Source organism: Lemur catta, chromosome 1 (genome assembly GCF_020740605.2).
Source record: "Lemur catta isolate mLemCat1 chromosome 1, mLemCat1.pri, whole genome shotgun sequence".
Lineage (NCBI taxonomy): Eukaryota > Metazoa > Chordata > Mammalia > Primates > Lemuridae > Lemur > Lemur catta.
Genome location: NC_059128.1, coordinates 108919714 through 108940268, shown reverse-complemented (window position 1 = coordinate 108940268; position 20555 = coordinate 108919714). Strand labels below are relative to the sequence as shown.

General features: G+C 58.5%; 1 protein-coding gene across 1 annotated transcript; it reads right to left on the bottom strand.

The window, feature by feature from the left end:
• Positions 1–34: 34 nt before the first annotated feature.
• Positions 35–17488, bottom strand: TJP3 (tight junction protein 3). The gene is made up of 21 exons (XM_045544788.1): positions 17292–17488; positions 13171–13227; positions 12957–13066; positions 12244–12346; positions 11780–12131; positions 10262–10365; positions 9056–9215; positions 8684–8792; positions 8074–8132; positions 7770–7836; positions 7410–7566; positions 6215–6323; positions 5742–5979; positions 4951–5162; positions 4011–4106; positions 2939–3009; positions 2316–2526; positions 2131–2231; positions 1357–1659; positions 637–683; positions 35–254 (listed from the first exon to the last, which is right to left on the bottom strand). Exons 1-21 carry the CDS (start codon positions 17307–17309, stop codon positions 152–154), a joined length of 2787 nt encoding a protein of 928 aa, XP_045400744.1. The 5' UTR covers positions 17310–17488; the 3' UTR covers positions 35–151.
• Positions 17489–20555: the final 3067 nt, after the last annotated feature.

The following is a 20555-nucleotide window of genomic DNA, read 5'->3' as shown; positions in this document are numbered from 1 at the left end:
CCTCTGGCCCTGCCTGGAAGCCGCTAGAAGCCCATGCTGCAAAAATACTCTTTTATTAACGAGCAGGTGGAGGGAGGCAGGTTGCGGGTTCTGTATGGGAAGCCAAGTCCCGGCTGTGACCCAAGATGGGCCAGTGGGCAACCTGGGGGGCTCACAGGTCAGTGGCCGGGCCCCACTCGTAGCCGTCTTCGTCAGAGGACTCCATATCTCGGGCTCGTGTAAACTTTTTCTTCAGGGCTTCTCGCTCATAGGTCCTGGGGGTCAGGAAATAGGACAGGTGCTGTGATGGGGAGGATGTGAATTTGCCCACCATTAACGGAGGCATAGCAAGTGTGGGCAGAGATGAGCAAATCTGGCCATTCATGGGTAGGGCCTTGTTAACAAACTCCTATGTACCCTTCAAAGCCCCAGCTGCAATGTCCCTTCTTTCAAGAAGCCTTCCCAGCCCTCCCAGGAAGATGATTCCTACTCCCTTGCCCCTGATGGCACAGCATAAAGTGGTTCTGTTAGACTCTGTCATGCCCACTAGCTAGGAGCACCTTGGAGGCATAGCTTGGTTCTAGCTCTCATCAACCCCAAAGTCTGAGTCCCAGGGAAAGGGCTGAGGGCCCCCAACCTGGAGTATGGGGCTCTTACCGCATGCTGTCCTGTCGCCACTGACCCTGGGGGTGCCGGGTGCCCATCTTGAGAGAGAGGAGGTTCATAGTTACCCACAAAGTGTGATAAGCAGAGATCAGTGACCACCCCCATCCCACCTCCCTGTGCTTGCTGTGGCAGCGCTGCCCACGGGCGTTCTGACTACCCAGCGTGTCTGCGGGCCATCCCCAATTTCAAGTGAGAAAACTGAGGCTGGGGTAAGAAAAGGCCTTAGCCGAGATCTCCCAGCCTGTTGGCCAAGGCGGAATTGCGTTTCTCATCTGTGCACCTCCTCAGAGGGTTGTTGTCACAAGTTCAAGTGCGTAAAGTGCTTAGAATGGTGGCTGCCCCATAGGCAGGCTGCCACGGACCGTTGAGCAGGTTGGGCACTGCACAACCCCAGGGACATCGTTAGAGAGGGTCTGGAGGAAGGGTTCTGCTGCCTTTGAATTCACAGAAAGGTACAGACAGCCCCACGTAGACTAAGAGCTAAATAAACATTTGTTACCATTAAAACACCCAACTACTATGTGGCAAGACGTGGACCACACGTTTTCACGGCCACCCTGTGATGTCCAGTCTGGTACCATCCGTCACTATGTCCTAGGTGAGGACACTGATGCTCAGGGAAGTTAAAATACAGTGAAAATGGCAGCCCCCTGGCACGTGTCTCTGCCCCTCCGAGACCCTTGCTGGGGCTGTCCCACCTGCCCCGCACACCTGGGTGTCCCGGCGAGCGGAGACTGTCCCATGACCCCTTGGGTTCTGGGGCTCGTCCGCCTGCACGGGCTCCGAGGACCGGGCCAGGGCTGGGGCCGGGGGCCCATCGTCCACGTCCGTGTGGGGCCCGCCCTCGCCGTCCGTGTAGCCCTCGCCGTCCGTGTAGCCCTCGCCGTCCGTGTAGCCCTCGCCGTCGGTCTCCTCGTTCTCGCTGTTGACCCGACTGTCACAGCTGAGGTCGGCGGCGCTGTCAGCCAGGCCACGGTGAGGGAGGTCCAGGTTGTCGTCTGAGGAGCCGTCCAGCTGCAGGTGGGTGCAGATGCTGCGGTGAGACCCCTCTACTCCCTGGCCACGATCCCGGCGGCAGCAGCCCCCACCCAGACCAAACCCCCAACCCGGGACACCCCTCTTCAAACTCCAGTCCCAAACCAGGCAAAGGCCACCAACCCTCAACCTCCAATAGATCCCACCCTCCAGCCTTGACCCTTGACCTCAGCACGAGTTCAGACGCTGACCTTGCTCCAAGGCCCAGCCGCCAAGTCTAAGCTGAACCCCGACGCTCGACTCCAGCCGCAAGAGGAGACCCCATTCCCAAAATCAAGTTCCCCCATCTCAGCCCCCCAAGTACCAGGCTGAGACGCTAATCTCAGGCCAAATCTTGACCCTGGCCACGACGCTGACCCTTGACCAAGCCCCAACTCCAGAGGCCCCGAACCCGGTGGGGGCCAGGCGGTGTCCGTGGCCCCTGAGTCCCCACCGCCCACGTGCCGGCACCTGGTCCTCGGCCGTCCAGATGGGCCGGGTCTGCTGCTCTCGGATGGCGGCCTTGAGCTCCTGGTACCAGGCGTCATTCGTGCCTTGCAGGAGGATGGTGGCTGCGGGGAGGGGGTATCGGTGTGGCTCAGAGGCTCAGGCCAGGGCCCCCCTGCCCACCCCGCAACACCCAGCTCCCCGCCTACCCGTGAAGAGGTGGCCGCTGTGCTTCCGCAGCTTCTGGGCGTGTGCGTAGAGGCGGCGCGTGCTGCGGCGGGAGGCGGGCGCCAACCACTGGCGCAGCGCCTTGAGGGCCACCCGGCTCTCGGGGGCGCAGAAGACCACGATGGGGTAGTACTGCACGTAGTTGAGGCGCTCGATCGCTGACGGGGTCACATCCAGGAGTGCGTGCTTGCCCTGGCCCGGGCGCAGGTGCAGGGGTGGAGGATCAGCGGAGCAGACAGACAGACAGAGGAGACAGAAACATACCCATAGACAGGAAGATCAGAGAAAGAAAGATGGAAAGACAAAGACTCTGAGGTCAGAGTGGACCACAGCCTTTCACACCCATAGGCCAGCATGTTATGAGTGGGGGCTGGTAATATCCCAGGCCATGGCATCTTGGACACCAAAGCCCCACTTGGAGTCTCTGCCTCTGCCCAGGGCTTGCTGTTGTGTGACTTTGTCTCCCTTGGGCCTCCACCTCACCACGCCTCTAAGGGGGCCGCGTGGGAGACCACACTTGTGGGGCGTGGGGTGAGAACAGGTCAGAACATGCAGTGGGATGCCCCTGCCTCAGTTTCCCCATCCATGACATGGGCCTGCTTACTTTCTCTGCGATCACCCGCACAGTGTCCAGTTTGATGATCTTCGAGGGGCTCTCTGTCCTCGACACGCTCTCTGTGGAGGGGACAGGTGACCAGCAGCATCAGGGGGGCGGCCCCCTCACCCCTCAAATTCATGGCGACCTGCCCCTCCCCTGCTCAAGAACCCACCATGGCTCCCCATGGCCTTTGAGAGAAAGTCTAACAGCAGCAGCAGCGCCCATTGGCCATATGCAGACACTGCACTCAGCAGAACACAAGGGTTCTGATTTCTCCACATCCTCACCAGCACTTGTGATCTTCCATTTTTTTGTTTTTTGTTTTGTTGTTTTGTTTTTTTACTTTTTGAACCATTTAAAATATTTAAGTACCATTGTTAGCTCCTGGGCCCAAAACATAGAAGGTGGGCCAGATTTGGCCTGAGAGATGTAGATTGTCAACTCCTCTATTTTAATTGTTTCTGTAGTTGTTCATTTTTTTTCTTTTTGAGATGGGGTCTTGCCATGTTGCCCAGGCTGGTCTCAAACTCCTAGACTCAAGCAATCCTCCTGCCTTGGCCTCTTGAGTAGCTGGGACCACAGGTGCCTGCCATCATGCCCAGCTAATTTTTCTATTTTTTTGTAGTGATGGGGTCTTGCTATGTTGCCCAGGCTGGCCTCAAACTCCTGGCCTCAAGCGGTCCTCTAGCCTCAGTCTCCCAAGTCATTGGGATCGTAAGTGTGAGCCACTGCACCTGGCTCTAGTTGTTCATTTTTGGTCTCCTCTGGGGAACTTGCCTGTCCTGTTCATTGGTGTAGTTCAATAAACATCTCTTGAACACACAAAGAAACGGGTGGCACCTTGTCTCAATTGGTAGTGGCTACCTGGCGATCTGTGTTAAGAAGGATTCTGAGGTTCTACCCAGACCAACAGTGCCAAGATTGATTAAGCATGTCTAGCCTGGGCATTGGAGAGGGAGCTGGTGGCCCATCTGCCTCATATCTGCCATCATTGTTCTAACTCCTTACCCGCCCCCCTCCGCAAAAGCATCAGTGAAATGATTGACCAACAAGGTTGCCAGGGGACCTGGTTTCTCACCTGCAATTTCGAATTGGTCGGGCAGCTCAGCAGTTAGCTTGTGCATAGCGATGTCTGCCACGGGTCCCAGGATCACCACCGGGCGCTTGAAGCTGGCTGAGGGGCAGAGAAACGATGACAAGAATCAGAATCCCACACGCAGCCGACTGCCAGCATCTTGTGTGATGACGTCGACACTTCCTGTATAGTAACAGCCTGTGTAGGCAGGTGCATGGCTGCCTGGCCAAAGACTACGACTCCCAGCCTGGCTGGCAACTAGGGTGGCCATGTGACTAAGTTCTGGCCAATGGGACACAAGCAGGATTGACCTGCAAAAGCGTGGGTTTTCCGCCTTCCATCCCTTCCCCCCTGGCTGAAATGTGGACGTGGGGGCACGTCCACCGTCTTGGGCCACACAGCAAGGTGGGAAAACAAGATGGGAGGAGCAAAGTTCTGCAGTGACAGGGTCACAGCTTTCTGCAGCCTCGAACTCCCGGGCTCAAGTGATCCTCCTGCCTCAGCCTCCCGAGCAGCTAGGACTACAGGTGCCACCACCACACCTGGCTAATTTTTTTCTGTTTTTAGTAGAGATGGGGTCTTGCTATGTTGCCCAGGCTGGTCTTGAACTCCTGAGCTCAAGCAATCCTCCTGCCTTGGCCTCCCAGAATGCCGGTATTACAGGCATGAGCCACCACACCCAGCCTATTTTTCTCTTTTTTAGGATTATACACATGCCTTGCATTACATTTCTGTTGGAAACAGGAATTAAATTTTAAGGAATGAACCCCCTTCCTGTCTCTCTCGTCCCCCTAAAACAATCCAAAGTGGGTATTTTGGCGGAAGGAGGGCAGCAAGGACTGTGCCTTTTGGCAGCTGGAGGTTGGTGACCATGTGCACCAGGACCTCCTGACCTCCCCACCGCACTGCAGCCCCCCACCACACTCCCCCCCACACACCACACCTTCTCGAAGCACCACTCGCTCATAGGGCGGGTAGTGACCCTGTCTGGTCAGAGCCGACAGGTCCTCGCGGCTCCTCTGGGTGGTCCTCTTGGCACCTCGACGAAGACCTCGCAGCCGCCAGAACTCGGCCCGAGCACTGGAGCCGGCTGAGGAGCCCGGCAGAGCCCCCACGGCCCGCTGGGCGGCCTCCAGACTGGCCAACTGCTCCGCCCTGGGGAGAGGGGACAACTGAGCCCTGTGGTTGGCAGAATGACAACCCCAAAGACATCCCTGTCCTAATCCCTGGGACCTGGGCTATGTCACCCTGCATGGCAGAAGGGACTCTGCAGGTGGGATTTAGTTAAGGCTATTGAGACGGGTGGTCACCCTGGGTGACCCGGAGCCCAGTGTCAGCACAGGGCCCTCCCACGAGGGGGCAGGGGGGTCGGAGGCAGAGAGACTGGAAGACTGGAAGAAGGGGGAGGAAGGGCCCCGAGCCGAGGGACGCGGGCGGCCGCTAGACACTGGGAACGGCGGGAGACGGGTCCTCCCTGGAGCCCCCAGGAGGGACCGGCCCCGCCACGCTTTGGTTCGAGGCCCGTCCTCCAGGAAGAGGGTAAGTCTGTGTTGTTTAAAGAGACTAACTTTGTGGTCACCTGTGACAACAACAGGAACTGGTACAGTTGCCAACCGGGTCCCACCCTGAGCCCCCTGCAGGCCTCTCTGGAGGGACCCAGCAATGCCGCTAAGTAGTGCCACCATGGCTACTTCCAACGGGGAAACTGAGGCTGGGGTGGGGAGCGGTCCCCACCTGCTCTGGTTGGGAATGACGCCCCGCTCTTGCTCCCGGAGGTCACGACCCATGCGCACCGCCAGCCAGTGGCCCCCGCGAGCGTGGCTCAGCCCGGGCCCCGAGTACAGCGTGTCCAGCACGTGGAAGACGTCCCCGCGGGTGAAGCCCAGGCCGGACGGCGGGCTGGGCTCCAGCTCAAAGTGCGTGCGGATGTAGAAGGAGTCGCCCACGCGAGACTGCACCATCTTCCGGAAGACTGGGGATGGGGGAGGCCACGTGAGCCGCCCGGATCTGAGCTGTCCCGAGAGGGTGGGCCTGGCCGTGGGGACCCCACCCTGGGGGGACCCGGGGTGCTCTCCATGCAGGGCCGGGGAGCGGGATGGCGGGTGCACCGACACACCCGCCTGCTTGCGCTCACCACTAGGCCACACAGCCACATTCTCGGGGACCGCGACGTGCACACTCGCACGCACACATATCCACACACTTACTGTCCTGCTTCCGTTGTGTCACCAACTCCATCTCCTCGCCCGGTGGCAGCCCCAGCAGGAACTGCACAGCCTCCTCCCGCGTCAGGTTCTGGAAGGGCGTGTCGTTCACCTGCCGGGAAGACGGTGCAGTGGTGGGACAGGGCGCCGGGTACCTCCTGGTGGCGCACGAGATCCCAGACGCTCCTCGAGGCAGAGCCAGCCCTGGCCGCTTGCAGAGCGGCCGTCACGGGCCCAGGCAGTTAGGGGTGGCTCTCTGACCGGGGTGTCACCCTGTGGCCATGTGATGTTGTGACACAGACAGCTGATGGCATCGCAGGGATACGAGAATCTTGACACAGAGACAAGGCACAGGCTCGGGGCTCCCTACGTGGACAGCAGGTCGTGGTGAGACGTCACCACCAAGACGTGGGGACAGGCTCCCGGCACAGCTCGGGGGAATTTTGTGATACGCTCAAAAGAGTTGGGACATAGTTGCAGGGTCACAGCAGGGACAACAACACACGGACAGAGACAGTGGGTCAGTGGTCACAGATGTTACTTTCAGGGCCTTCTTTTCTTTTCTTGTACATGCTGGCATCAGGGTTGTGACACGGGTGTCAAGGTTGGAATCCCACAAGCAAACTCTAGTGGAGATTTTTCTTTTTTAAATCATGACCTTTGGGCAACTTGGCAACAAGTTTTCACCCAGCCACCCAGTCACTGGGGTGATGACATGGAACGTGGTGGGCAGTGACTCCACCACAAATTCAGGACTCAGACTGCAAGGTCGAGACACACGAGGTCAGGAGAGGGACAGTGGGGACGGGACCTGGTGACTGAGGAGCAGAGGAGACAGACTGGGGATGAGACGGGGCAGGGACAGAAATGGGGACATGATGAGGGGCCGTGGACCCTGCAGACGGTTATGACATGGTCAGGAAGGCAGGACCCAGGCGAGGTCACAACACAAGACACGGGGGCATTAGCGCAGAAAGTGGGATGGCAGGAGAGGAAGTGACATGACACTGTGGTTAGGACACACAACACGGTCATGACACGGTCACCGATGACACAGTCCTGACTCAGCCGACACGGTCACGACACAGCCAGGGAGACATGTGAGTGTCAAACGCCCCCCTGGGGTCTGGGCCTCCCGGGGTGGACCCCAGGGGAGGACACACAGACGGTGACCCACACGGGCAGGACCCCAGGGCACCTGCAAGATCTGGTCTCCCTCCTGGATGCCCTGCCCGTCGGCCGGGCTGCCCGCCTGCACGCCCGACACGAAGATGCCCACGTCGTTGCCCCCGGCCAGACGCAGCCCGATGCTTGTGCCCTTCGGGAAGCAGACCACCCGCGTGTCGGGGCTGTACCTGCGAGGGGAGGCAGCGGAGGGGTCAGACCAGAGTGGGGGGATAGGGCGGGCGCTGGGCATCTTTGGGAACGGCCCTGCCCCCTCCGGCCTCAGGTTCCCCATTCGACACCCTGGTGCAGGAAGGCAGGGTTATGCTGATGGCGGACGCAGCCCTGGGATGTGGGAGGGCTGAGCGGGTGCGATTTTTTCTGGGGTACATACCCACGATCCTCCATGCTCTGACCGCTGGGCACCCTGTAGATATCACAGCTGCGCTCCCTGGGCGAGTCTGAAATGGACGAGCCAGTCTCTGTCCCCGAGCACGCTGACTCGGCCCAGCCCCCAAACCTTCCTTTTAGGGAGTCCTAAAATGCCACTTGGAGCACCGTCACCCACCTCTGTTCCTTCTCAGGAAACCATGGCTGACCCCTTAGGCTCATGCCAACCTCCCCCCACTCTGCCTGGAACAACATTGCTGGCAGGGATGAGAAAAATTAGGGGAGAGGTGCTCAGAGTCACCACTCACCTGGCTCCGAGACGGCTCTGGAACCCCGTGACCTTTCCCGCCGAGGCCGGGGGCTGTCTCTGGAGGGGAACAGATTCAGAGTGAGTCAAGGGTGGGTGTCAAGGGCTGATTTTTTAAAAAAAAAAAAATTTGTAATTTATCTGCACCTGGATTTAAACCCCTTGAGCCGTGGGGTGGCTGAGTCAAGTCTGCCACACTCAGGCCTGACTCAGAATGAGACAGGGTCTCACTCTGTCACCCAGGCTGGAGTGCAACAACACAAGTCCAACTCCTGGGCTCAAGTGATCCTCCTGCCTCAGCCTCCCGAGTCGCTGGGACTGCAGGTGTGCACCACCACGCCTAGCTAATTTTTCTGTTTTTCGTAGAGACAGGGTCTCGCTCTTGCTCAGGCTGGTCTCAAACTCCTGACCTCAAACGACCCTCCCACCCTGGCCTCCCAGAGTGCTGGGATTACAGACGTGAGCCACCGTGCCCAGCAAGCTGCAGGAGTTTTGAGGAATGTGCTAGAAATATAGGACTGTACCCTCAAGGCTAACCGCTAGTTGGAAGAGACACCCCCATGTTCCCCTCTCCCTCCTGCCTGACTGTTGTGGCTAACAGCGGTACGTACTCGGAGGAGTCAGTCTCGCTGGCCTCTGGGGTCCGCTGCCCATGGCGGGGTGGTGGCGGGATGTGGGACGGGGGCGCCTGCGATAGCTCCGAGCCGAGGTCCGAGATGTCTGTGGGGGGAGAGTGCATCTCATCAGCTATCGGCACATCTTCCAGACTAGACCCATTTCACAGAAGGCCCTATTGAGGCCCCTCTATGCAAAGGGCCTAGAGCACAGTCAAAGGCCTGCTGCGTGGCCTTGGGCAAGCTCCTATCACTCTCTTTGCCTGTTGCAGCTAGGCTTACTGACCCTACTCAGCACTGCCTATCGCGCCCCACCAGGTCCCCACGCTTGATTCAACCCCGAGTGGGGGCCTGGCTCCCCGACCTCACCCTCCAGAAGGGAGCTGTCACTGTCGCTGACGGCGGGCGGGATGTTCACCAGGAATTGCCTTCGGTCCCTCAGCACCAGCAGGGTCAGCTTCCCTTCTGACTTCTCGATCAGCCGCCGGGTGTCGCTCAGAGACAGGTTCTCACTGGACACCCCGTTGATCTGAAAGGGACCGGGATGGCAGAGAGGGAGTGAGTTCACGAGCGGTGAGGGCACTGGAAACAGATAGCTTGGGTGGGGGGAGACTAGAAACACACATTCCCCAGGGGTCTCTAAAAACAGACACTCCTTAGGGAAAGGGCTAGAACCCGATTCCTGCTGTGAGTGGAGACCACACCAAGAACTGACTGTCCACAGATTTCTAGAAACAGAGAATTTTCTAAGAGGGGTAGGGGACATAAGGGGAAAAAATTAGAAACATATCAACTCTCCTTTTTCCTAAGAAGTGGAAATTTCTTGGGGACACTAAGAACAGATCTGAGGGTGACGTTATAAACAATTCTAATTGGGGGAGAGGGAGTGGCTACTTACAGATGCTACCAACACAATCTCGAGGGGGGGCCTAGAAACAGACATCTCAAGGTGGATTAGACACATACAATTCCTAGAAAGAACTTAGTGTCACCTCCGCAAGCCCCAGGAATCCATTTCTAACATTTCTCCCTTGGGAATGTCTGTTTTCAGGAACCCGGGGAAATGTGAGCTCTAGTGCCCCAACCAAGTTACTGTTCTAGTGCCTGCCCCAATACGCCAGGAACAGATGATTTCTGGGGGTCACTAGAAGCAGACAACTTTGCAGAGACATGAAACGATCCACTGAAAGGAGTTTGGAAATCAAACAGGAGGAATCCCTAGAAATAGATTTTCAGGGGTGAAATCTAGAAAGATTTGGGGCTGTCTGGGCTGTTAGCATCCAACCACCTGGGGTGGGTCCGGAACTCAGCATGGTAGCCAGCTGGCCACATAATTCTGACACCAGCTCGAGGGTACGACAAAAGGACATACCCCAAGGTGATACTAGAAACAGACATTAGGCAGTGGCTTAGCAGTAGCTGGGGAGAGAGGGGGTTTTGTGCCCAGCCGTCTTCAACCTTTCAGAAACAATCAACAGCCCAGAGGTAAATGGTTCGGGTCCTGGCTCTGCTGACCTTGCCGTGTGACTTGGTGGCCCTGCCTGTCCCCACGGGCCGGGAAGAAGCCCAGCGCACCTGAAGGATGAGGTCTCCTTCCTGCAGCCCGCGGTGCTGGGCGGCCAGGCCTGAATCCGTGATGTGCTTGATGAAGATCTGACTTCCCAGCTTGACCCCGAAGTCTGCAGGAGGGAGAAGGGAAACTGAGGCAGGACTCCGGAGACTGGAGCCTGCGGGCGTCCTCCTGCTGTAAGTATGGAACCCAAGTGCGGACCCTCCCTTCCCAGCACCCCGATGACGTCACAACGAGAACTCTGGTGTCCCCTATGGGACTGAGATCCGACAGTGCTAGTGAGGTCTCCACTGGAGGGAGGGGGTCAAGTGGGGGCATGGAGTACAGGGTCCTCGTGCCGTCAGTGATGTCGCAAGGCACAGCTCAGTGACAGGACGCTTTCATGACATCACAGGTAAAGCTTCTGGGCTGTGAGTCTTGTTATTAAAATTATAGGCCAGGCGCGGTGGCTCACACCTGTGATCCTAGCACTCTGGGAGGCCGAGGTGGGAGGATCGTTTAAGGCCAGGAGTTTGAGACCAGCCTGAGCAACATAGCAAGACCCCGTCTCTACAAAAAATAGAAAAATTAACCAGGTGTTTTGGTGCCTGTAGTCCCAGCTACTCGGGAGGCTGAGGCAGGAGGATTGCTTGAGCCCAGGAGTTGGAGGCCACAGTGAGCTATGATGATGCCACTGTACTCCAGCCTGGGTGACAGAGCCAGACTCTGTCTCAAAAATAAATAAACAAAACAAAATAAAATAAGGAGGAGTGTATAATCAGGGCAATTTGAGTCTACGCTTCCAGGTTGCAATCCTCAAGCTTGGCCCAAATAAACTCTCTACTTATATATTTTTTTTAAAAATTACGAGATGAACAGACATCCCAAGGCCATTTGTCATATGATGACCAGAATTCTGAGGTCACGATGCTGCCGTTGACTGGAGACAGGGTCTGGAGCAACATCCCTGTTGCTGATGGGACGACGGGAATTCTAACATCGTGACGGTATTGCTGTCACGACACCAGTCTCCTGTGGCTGCTGCAAAAAATTGCCACAAACTTCGTGGCTCTCATACAATATAGAGGTGTCACCTCACAGTCTGGAAGTCCAAAGTCTGCGATTTTAGTCTTTCATGGCTAAAATCAAGGTGTGGCAGGGCCGGTCCCTCCTGGGGGCTCCAGGGGAGGACCCCTCTCCCGCCTTTCCCAGCGTCTAGCGGCCGCCTGCGTCCCTCGGCTCGGGGCCCTTCCTCCCCCTCCAGAGCCAGCAGCGCAGCGTCTTCCAGTCTCTCTGCCTCCGACCCTCCTGCCTCTTCCTGGGAGGACACTGTGCTGACACTGGGCCCCCGGGTCATCCAGGGTGACCTCCAGTCTCAACGTCCTTAACCTAATCCCATCTGCAGCGTCCCTTATGCCCTGTGGAGTGACATAGCCCAGGTCCCAGGGAGTAGGACGGGGCGTCTTTGTGGGCTGTTATCCTGCCAGGACGGCGGTGTTGCCCTTTCCGGGGCCGCGCGCCCCACTGCCCCCCGCGCCACTCACCTTCACTGTCGCTCCTCCTCACCAGCACCGACCTCACTGGCTTCGTCAGCACGTCCCGCTGCGGCAGCCGCTTAAAGCCGGACACCAGGGCCAGCCCGTTGGCGGCGGAGCCACCGCCCGGGCTCCTGCGCCCGTGGCTGCCAGCCCGGCCCCGGCGCCCAGCCCTCGGCCGGCGGGAGCGCTCACCCCAGGAGCGGCCGGAGCCGCTGGACGAGTCGCCCTCGTAGCCCCGGCCGTGGTCTGCGTCTTCCAGCCGCCGGGGCCCGTCCTCCTCGTCCGAGCCCTGGCGCCTTGGGCTGGTGGGGCTGGCCCTGGTGGTGGGCAGCTGGACCTTCCGGGGACGCTTCACTGTCTGTCAGGGCAGTGGGCAGGAGGGGTCGGCTGGAGGCAGGGGACAGCGGAGGCTCTGCCCCGCCACGGGCTGGCCCTGGGGGCAGCCCCCTCCCACCCGGCAGCCCACTCACGATGTTGGCCATCTTGGTGCAGGTCTTGAGTATCTGAATGGCAAACGAGGAGGTGACATTCTGCATGGAGACCCCATTCACCATGACGATTTGGTCCCCTGTCCTGGGGGGGAGGACGGTGGGTCTCAGAGAGGCGGCCTCACAGGGCAGCCCCCTGTACCAGGCCGTCCCGGGGGGGGAGGGTCCCTGGCACCTCTGGGTCTACAAGGCCTGGTTCTAAGTCGTTGGTGTCCCCAGGTTCACAAAGACATTTATCCCAAGTCCCCCCTTCTGCTTTTCTGCCCTCTGCCCCTTGAAGTCTGCGTTTCATATTCTCTCTCTCTCTCTCAGCCTGGGCTCCAATGCTGGGCTGGGCGAAGCCATATCACCCGTCAGCCACTTGGGGCCCAGAGCCATTTTATCAACATAATTCCCAGGAGCCTCCCCCTCCTGCCAAGGGCTCAGAATGCTGGGTCTCTTTCCCTCCTGCCAAAAAGAAAAAGAGAAAAAAAAGCGTTTTCCAGGACTTTATGTTCCAGGAGAGCCCTGGGGCCACTGTGACCTCAAGAATCTACCAGGACATGCCCTCTGGAAAAGGCCAAGTTGGTGACAGTCCTGCTGCCAGCTCAAGCCTTGTGTTGACAGTGCCGGAAGGTGCCAGGCACTTTGCAGCCCCCTAGCTTTGCCCACACAGGCACCCCCACCTGCCAGAACCCAGCTGCCTTGATACCTACTGTAGTCTGCCCTCAGCCGGCCCTCCGGGCACCACATCGGACACAACCACAGAGCCGCTGGGCCTGTCTCGGCCTCCGGAGATCGCAATGCCGAAGCCCCGGCGGGGGTCCTGGGGGAAGGAGGAGAGACCGAAAGAGATTTTGTTTCCCCTCCTTCAAGGTGGCACTAGGCCGCCATGCCCTCAGTGCCCAGGCAGGGAGAGGGAGGCCTCACCTTGCTGACTGTGGCCGTGTGCTGCTCCCAGATGGTCAGCTCCTCCATGTCTGCCACCTGGTCCAGGGGAACAGGGGACGGTCATCAGAGCATTCGGGGGTCCCCAACCCTGGGTGGGGAGTCTGGCTCTGACACACTCATGGTTGGAGCCTGTGGGGAAGTTGCTGCCTGCTCTCGAGACCTCAGTTTTTTTGTCTGCAAAATGGGTCTAAGCCAGTGGTTCTCAAACAGGGGTGACTCTGCCGCCCAGGGGACACTGGGCAATGTCTGGGGACATTTGTGGTTGTCACGATGGGGTGGGGGGTGCTCCCTGCATGGAGTGGGTGGAGGCAGGGACGCTCGCTGCTCAGCACCTACAGTGCCTAGGGCAGCCCCACCCCAGAAGGTGATTCAGCTCTGAATGTCAGCAGTGCCCAGGGAGAGATATCCTGATTTAAGTGAACCAAACAGTAGTGGGAGCAGAGAAAAGGCAAGTTCTTGGTCCCTTTCCCTGTGGAAGGTCCAGTTCAGTTTCCTGGGGAGGACCTAGCCAGGCCTGCCAGGCCCAGGGAGCTCCCTCTGCCCCAGCCACACGGGCCTCCTCACTGCACCCCCAACACAAGGCATGATCCTGCCCCAGGGCCTTTGCACAGGCTGTGCCCTCCGCCTGGAACACTTTTCCCCAAATTCCTCACTTTCTTTTGCTCAAATGTCACCTCCTTGGTGAGGTCGTCCCTGACAACTCTGTTTAGAACTGTAATCCCCTCCCCCCAACAACAAGCCACCTAATCCGCCTTTTCCTGCTATAGTTTTCTTCACAGAACTTGCCACCCTTTGATATTTTCTAGGTTTGCTTTTTTATAGAGAGATAGGGTCTCACTTTGTCACCCAGGCTGGAGTGCAGTGGTGTCATCACAGCTCACTGCAGCCTCGAACTCCTGGGCTCAAGCGATCCTGCTGCCTCAGCCTCCCGAGTAGCTGGAATTACAGACGTCACCAGCACGCACGGCCCGCTAGGTTTTCATTTTATCTGTCCACTGCCCATGTCTAGAATATCAGCCCCGGAGGGCAGACATGTCTGTCCACCTTGGGTCACAGCCCAGTCCCCGGTTCTCTGCCGAGAACAGCACCTGGGTCACAGCCTCCGCCAGGCTCAGGTGCAAGGTCACCTGGCCACGCCTCCCCCCTCCTCTCTCCACCGCGGGCTGCTGAGAACACGCCCAGTTGGAGGGGAGGGGCCTGCAGCAGCGACTCCCCTTCCCCCAGACCAGTTTCTGGCTTGGCACAGCGGGTGGGCGACTCTCCCTGCCCAGGGGCCTCCCCTGGCACGCTCAGGTGCCTTTCCGTAGGATCTCTGGGATCTCCCGGAGAGCAGCATTCCTGGCCCCTGAGGAATGGGAAGGGGGGTGGACAGGAGAGGAACAGGTGAGGGCGGGGCCCTGTGGCTACCAGGGACAGAGGGGGCCCCCCCCGCTCCGGAGTTCCTAGGAAGCAGGGTCGGCGCTCAGGACCAACACTCAAATCCGCTGTCTGCCCCTGGCTCCCGGTGGCGGTGCCTCTCCCAGCCTCAGTTTCCCCATCTGTACAATGGGCACCCCCCAACCCGTCTTCCAGGGATAGGGCGCAGGAGGAGGGTGTGAAATCAACGCCTGAAGAAGCAGAAGGAGCCTCCGGAAATGGCAGCAGATGTTTTTGTGGGAAAAACAATGGCTTTCTCCTTTGCATCATATTAATAAGTTACACTTATCCTCGCCCACTGCGAGCAAGTGCCCATCCGTTTAATCCTCACAGCAGCCTCGGCAAGTGGCACTGCTGCTATTCCTACTTTACAGGGGAGGAAAGGGAGGCCCAGAGAGGTTCAGTCACTTGCCCGGGCTCACACAGCAGTGCACCCTCTCTCTTAACCGCCAGGGCCCAGCGGCCGCCTGCTTGTTTATTTTTTCCTTCTGAACTTATTTTTCAAAATGATCTTTTTTTTTTTTTACTTGCTTTGATGTTATACTCCATGTCACTACATAGGCCCCCCGGAATTTTGATGTCCTGGTTTTATTTTAAGAAACAGCCCCTAGGGAACCAGGGCCCTGGGAAGGGGAGCACGCAGGTGGCCGGGGCTTGTCCTAGCTTGTGTGGGTCCGTCTCCATGGATACCGGAGGCTTTGTCTAAAACCCTCCAGGGCTCCCAATGCCCTTGGGATTAAGCCTAACCCCAAAGCCCACCTCACGCTATTTCACCTCCAAACCTTAGCCCCGGCTGTCCCCTGCGTCTGCGACACCCTTCAGAGGACTTCCGCACGGCTGGCCCCTGCCACTGGGGTCTTGGCTCAAATGCAACCTCCTCGGAGGCCCTCTTGGACTACCCCAGCTGACCAGTCTTCTCTGGTACCATATCATTCTTCCCTGATTTGTTTATTAGTTTTTAAAACCATCTTTATCTGGCCTTTCCTCTGAGGCTGTGAAGGCACAGGGTATCTTTCTGAGCCCTCAAGGTCCAGGTGAGCGGCCCATCAGCACCTCCTGGGACTCCTTTGCAGGCCCCCTGGCAAACTCCTATTCAGCCTGCACAGCCCTAATGGCACTGTCTCTTCCTCCATGAAATGAATCCTCAACCCCTGCCCTCCATACACACACCTTACATTCCTCCCTCTGGCCCAACCGTGATTATGAGGGCCTGGGACATCAGAACCCTGCAGTGTCTGCCCCACACCCTCCCGATGGGCAGGGCTAGGGGCCAGCTAGGACCCTGGCACTGTCCCCCACAGGACCAGCCACGATGGGGAAGAGTTTGAGGATTGTGCAAATGCTGAAAATAAAAGGTATTTAGGGCAGGGCACGGTGGCTCACGTGAGCCTGTAATCCCAGCACTCTGGGAGGCCGAGGTGGGAGGATCACTTGAGGCCAGTAGTTCAAGACCAGCCTGGGCAACATAGTGAGACTCTGGTCTCTACAAAAAAAAAAAAAAAAAAAAAAGCACTTCACTAGAAACTCAACCAGGTGTGTGTTGAGGTCCTAGTCCCCTTAGCCCCACCACTGTCAAGGTGAGCTCTGAGAGGCAGGGCCTGGCCCTTTGTCCCCGGCCCCGCCCGCCCGCTGGACACAAACACTGAAGAGGAGAGGCCCCAGACAGACCCAGAGGGGACAAGCCTTTACCAAGTCACACAGCTGCAGGGCATGTGGCTCTCAGGTGGCCGGCCCCTCTCCCTGTCCCCGCCCCACCTCCCGGAACAATGGCAGAGGGGGAGGTTGCAAGACTCTGAGAGCCCTTCCTGGTCGTCTGGAAGGAGTTGGTGGCAGGAACCAGAACTGCCTGGCCCCAGGGCTTGGGGCGGTGTGGCCTGGGGCTAGCCACACACCCACGGGGGCTCAGCCTACCCTTCTCGAGCCCAATCTGAGACCCAGGATGTGGGGTGTGAAGAGCCGGCGGGGCACATGGGGGTGGATTCCGTGCCTGGACGGTGAGGTCCCTCCAGAGACACAGGGATCGCCCACCCCGGCCAGGTTGCTGGTCCCAACCGCTGCCTCTACCAGGTAATGCACGTGAACAGCTCTGTACACAGTCGGCACCCAATAAATGGCTGAAACAGTTGCGCAGCCTTTTCACATGCACCAAAGCCACCCCAGCCCACAAAGAAGTCACTGCCCACCTTCCCAGCCACTGCGTGCCAGCGGAGCCCGGCTGCATACCCCCGGGGACGGGACGGGGACGGGCGAGAACGTCTCTGCTGGGCACCTACTGTGTGCACCAGGCTCTTCAAATACGTTTATCTCTTGTAATCCTCCCCTCACTCTTTAAAATGACAATCGCCCATTTTGCAGATGAGGTACAGACAGGGGTTCGCTCATGGCCCAAAGTTACACAGTCGTAGGTGGCAGAAAAATCCGGATTTGAACCCAGGTTGCGGGGTAAGGGAGGCCGACCCTGGGGCAGAGGAGGTGGCCTTTGTGGGTCGGGGGGTTGGGGTGGGGGGTACAGAAGCAACTCGCCGTGCAGCCTGGGGCTAGCCACGGCATCCCCCTGGGCCTCAGTTTCCCCATCTGTTAAGTAGGTAGGGGGTGTTCTGGGGTCCTGGGTCCGACTCCCAAACCCCGCCTCGCCCCCAGCCCAGCCCGGTCCCCTCCCCCTGCCGCCTGGGCAGGCTACTCGCCTGGAATCTCACCGCCATGGTCCACCCCGGGGCTCTCCAGCGCCCCTGCCCCAGGGGGGCCTGGAAACAGTCAATGGGCCCCCACCCGGGTTAGGGGGGACGCTGGGGAGGGTCCCGGCGGGGTGGTGGCCCGGTTGTCGCCCTCCTCCCGCCAGCTCCACAGCTTCCAGCTGCACCTGCCCTCTTCCTCCTCCAGGTCCCCGGCCGGCCCCGCCCCTGCCCAGACCCGCCTCCGGGACGCCCCCGTCCCCTCCCGCCACCTCCTCCCGTCGCAGGCTCCAGGCTCGGGCGGGGCATCCAGGCCGGATTTTCCGTCCAGCCGGGCACCTGCCCGCGGCCGGGGCTGGAGACCGGCCGGGCGCGGCCGCAGGGAAGACCCGGCAGGGACGCCCGCCGCGCTCGGAACGGAGCCTGCGACATGGAAGGTTTTTCCATCCGCGAAATGGGCGCGTTTTGAGGTTCTTCGGGGAGACCGCCTGGATGAGGGATTTGTCAAGGGTCAGAGACCCCAGAGCATAGGGCGGGTCCGCCTCGGCCACTTATCTCTGGGAGGTTCACCCCATTTCACAGAGGAGAAACTGAGGCCCCGGGAGGCCAGGGGCATGGACTTTCTGAAGATGCGCAGCGGCAGCCACGCACTTTTCCTGTGCCCGGGCCTCCCGCACACCTGCACGGGGCGAGGTCCCCAGCTGGGGAGGGCAGGGAAGGGGCAGGGCGGGAGCAAAGGTCGCGGCTTCCTTCCCACCCAGCCCAGCCTCGCCCTGGGGGCCTGGAATTCCCAAGGTAGCAAGGACCTGACCGGGCTAGGAAACCCTCTACCTGGGGATGGGGGAGGGAGGAAGTCACCTGGATGGGCGGGGCTGGAGGAGGCTCCGCCCACACATTCCTTACTGTTAAAAAATCCACCCTGAGCCTGGCTGTGCCCCACCCCGCCCTAAGGTTGAAGGCACAAATCCGGATATAAACACGGCTTCCCAGCGGCCTCCGGGCAGGGAGACGAGTCTCACATCGTGGCAAAGGGGAAGGCAGAGAAAACTGTAGCAGGTAAGGAAAGGCTTCTTATAGGAGGGGGGCATTGCAGCTGGGGTTTTGAAGGTTGGTTAAGAGTTTGCTAAGGGAAGGAGACAGACGATATCAAATCTTGGAGGCCCGCGAAGATGACTTCTCAACCCCTCCCCTGAGATTCTACCCAAAACACTAGCCCAGAGGCCCCTGTCAGCCAGAGTTAGCCCCACAGGGGCTTCCAAAGGCCCCCCAAGGCAATAAACTTTTGCCAAACCCACTTCTAGGGATCCACTTGGAACCTCAGGATCAAGAGGGTTCTAATCCCAGCTCTTTCACCTATTTGCTGTGTGACCTTGGGAAAGTTACTTCCCCTCTCTGTGCATCAATTTCCACCTCTGTGATTGGGGAAAATAATACCCCGTACGCCACAGAGTGGTTGGGAGGATTAAAGGGGGCCTAGCATAGATGCGACCTGCTGCCCCATCCTAGCTGTGTGTCCTCCTGCAAGCCACTTCCCACTCTGTGCCTCAGTTTCCCCACCTGTAAATGGGCATAATAATGTGCCAGCCTCCAAGGATTAAATGAGTGAATGTGCAGAAGATGCTGCCCTAAGCGTTGACTGGTTAGTGCTATTATTTTTATCTGCGAATCTGGCACAGATATTTCATGAATGATGAAGCCGTGTCCAGAGATGCCCCCAGGCTCGCTGGAGGTTGCAAAGCAGGGGCTCCTGCAGCCCAAACTCCCTCCATGTCCCCTGCTGACCCAGGGTAGAAACACCCTTAACGGAGCTAAGGCTTGCTGAACGCCTGCTGTATACCTACAGGCCTCTCAGCCTTTCCCGGTGTGACGTCTGGCCACCAGCCGATGGCGCAAAAAAATGATTGTAGGTGGAACAAACTCGAAGTTTGGTTTTTTTTTTTAAATAAGTGCATGTTTGTTATGAGTCATAGGAAAAACATAAATCACCCGCTGGCCCGCACACGTCTGGGTTCGTGGCTGCCATTGCTCAGGAGGAATTACTGATTGAGTCTGACAAAGTAGGACAGGTGGTCTGCAAGTGCCCCAAGCTGGTGGAATGATCCTGCCCCAAATGTCAACAGAGCAAAGCAGAGAAACCCCACTCTGAACCCCTCTACGAGAGGAACAGGGGCAGCTGTACCAGGACACGCAGTCTTCCTCCAGCCACCCTCCGCTGTACTCTCATATTAGTGCCCTGCTCAAGAACACTCAATGGCTCCCTAGTACCCATCGCCCAACCTTGTGTTCAAATCCAGGGCTTTGGAGAGGGGCATGGCCGGTGCTGCCCCAGAGGCCTGAGACCACCACCCTGACCTCCAAATCACCCTAAGGAATTACAACTCTGCCTTTCATCAATCCCCCTCACTGATGCATTCATTCATCCATCCACTCAGTCATTCACTCAACAAAAATGTTTCAAGCCCCCACTAGGCGCCAAGTATATGACGAGATCTGATCAGGGACCAACTTTCCACCTGAAATTGCAGGGCCCACCTCAAGCAGGAGGGGACAGCACTGCTGCTGCCAGAGGGGGTGGGGCAGGGAGGGTGCAGGGGACCTTGGGCCCCGGAAGTATTGCTGAGATGATCCTGCTCAACCCGCTTGTGGGTGCTTGGGGGGAAACTGAGGCCCAGAGAGCAGGGCCTGGGCTGAGGTCCCCCAGTGAGCCACGGCCACCAGGAATGATGGGAGCCCTGGGGGAGTGTCTGCCGAGTATCAGTTCAGGTGGCTTTGCTGGGCTGGACCAAGCTGAGATACCATCTGTGGCCTAACAGGTCTGACCGGAACCCAAGCATGCCCTGAAAGAGCTCTACAGCCCCAGGGGCCTCGGGCTCATTCTTTTAGTATTTACTGAGCACCCTCTGTGTACACCACGATGGAGCCTGCAGGGCTGATGAGACAGACCCAGTGGAAGCCCCTGGTCCTTGGCGGAGACAGACAGTAATTGAAAAATCACATATGTAAATTGAAAAGTGCAAGCCAGGCTTCCTACAGTATCCACCAGGGAGACTTTACCCGGGCCAGGGGTGCATGGAGGGCTTCCAGAGGAGGTGGCGCCAGAGATGAGAACTGTTTTTCTGTTTTTTTTTTTTTTTGAGACAGAGTCTCACTCTCTTGCTTGGGCTAGAGTGCCGTGACATCAGCCTAGCTCACAGCAACCTCAAACTCCTGGGCTCAAGCGATCCTCCTGCCTCAGCCTCCTGAGTAGCTGAGACTACAGGTGTGCGCCACCATGCC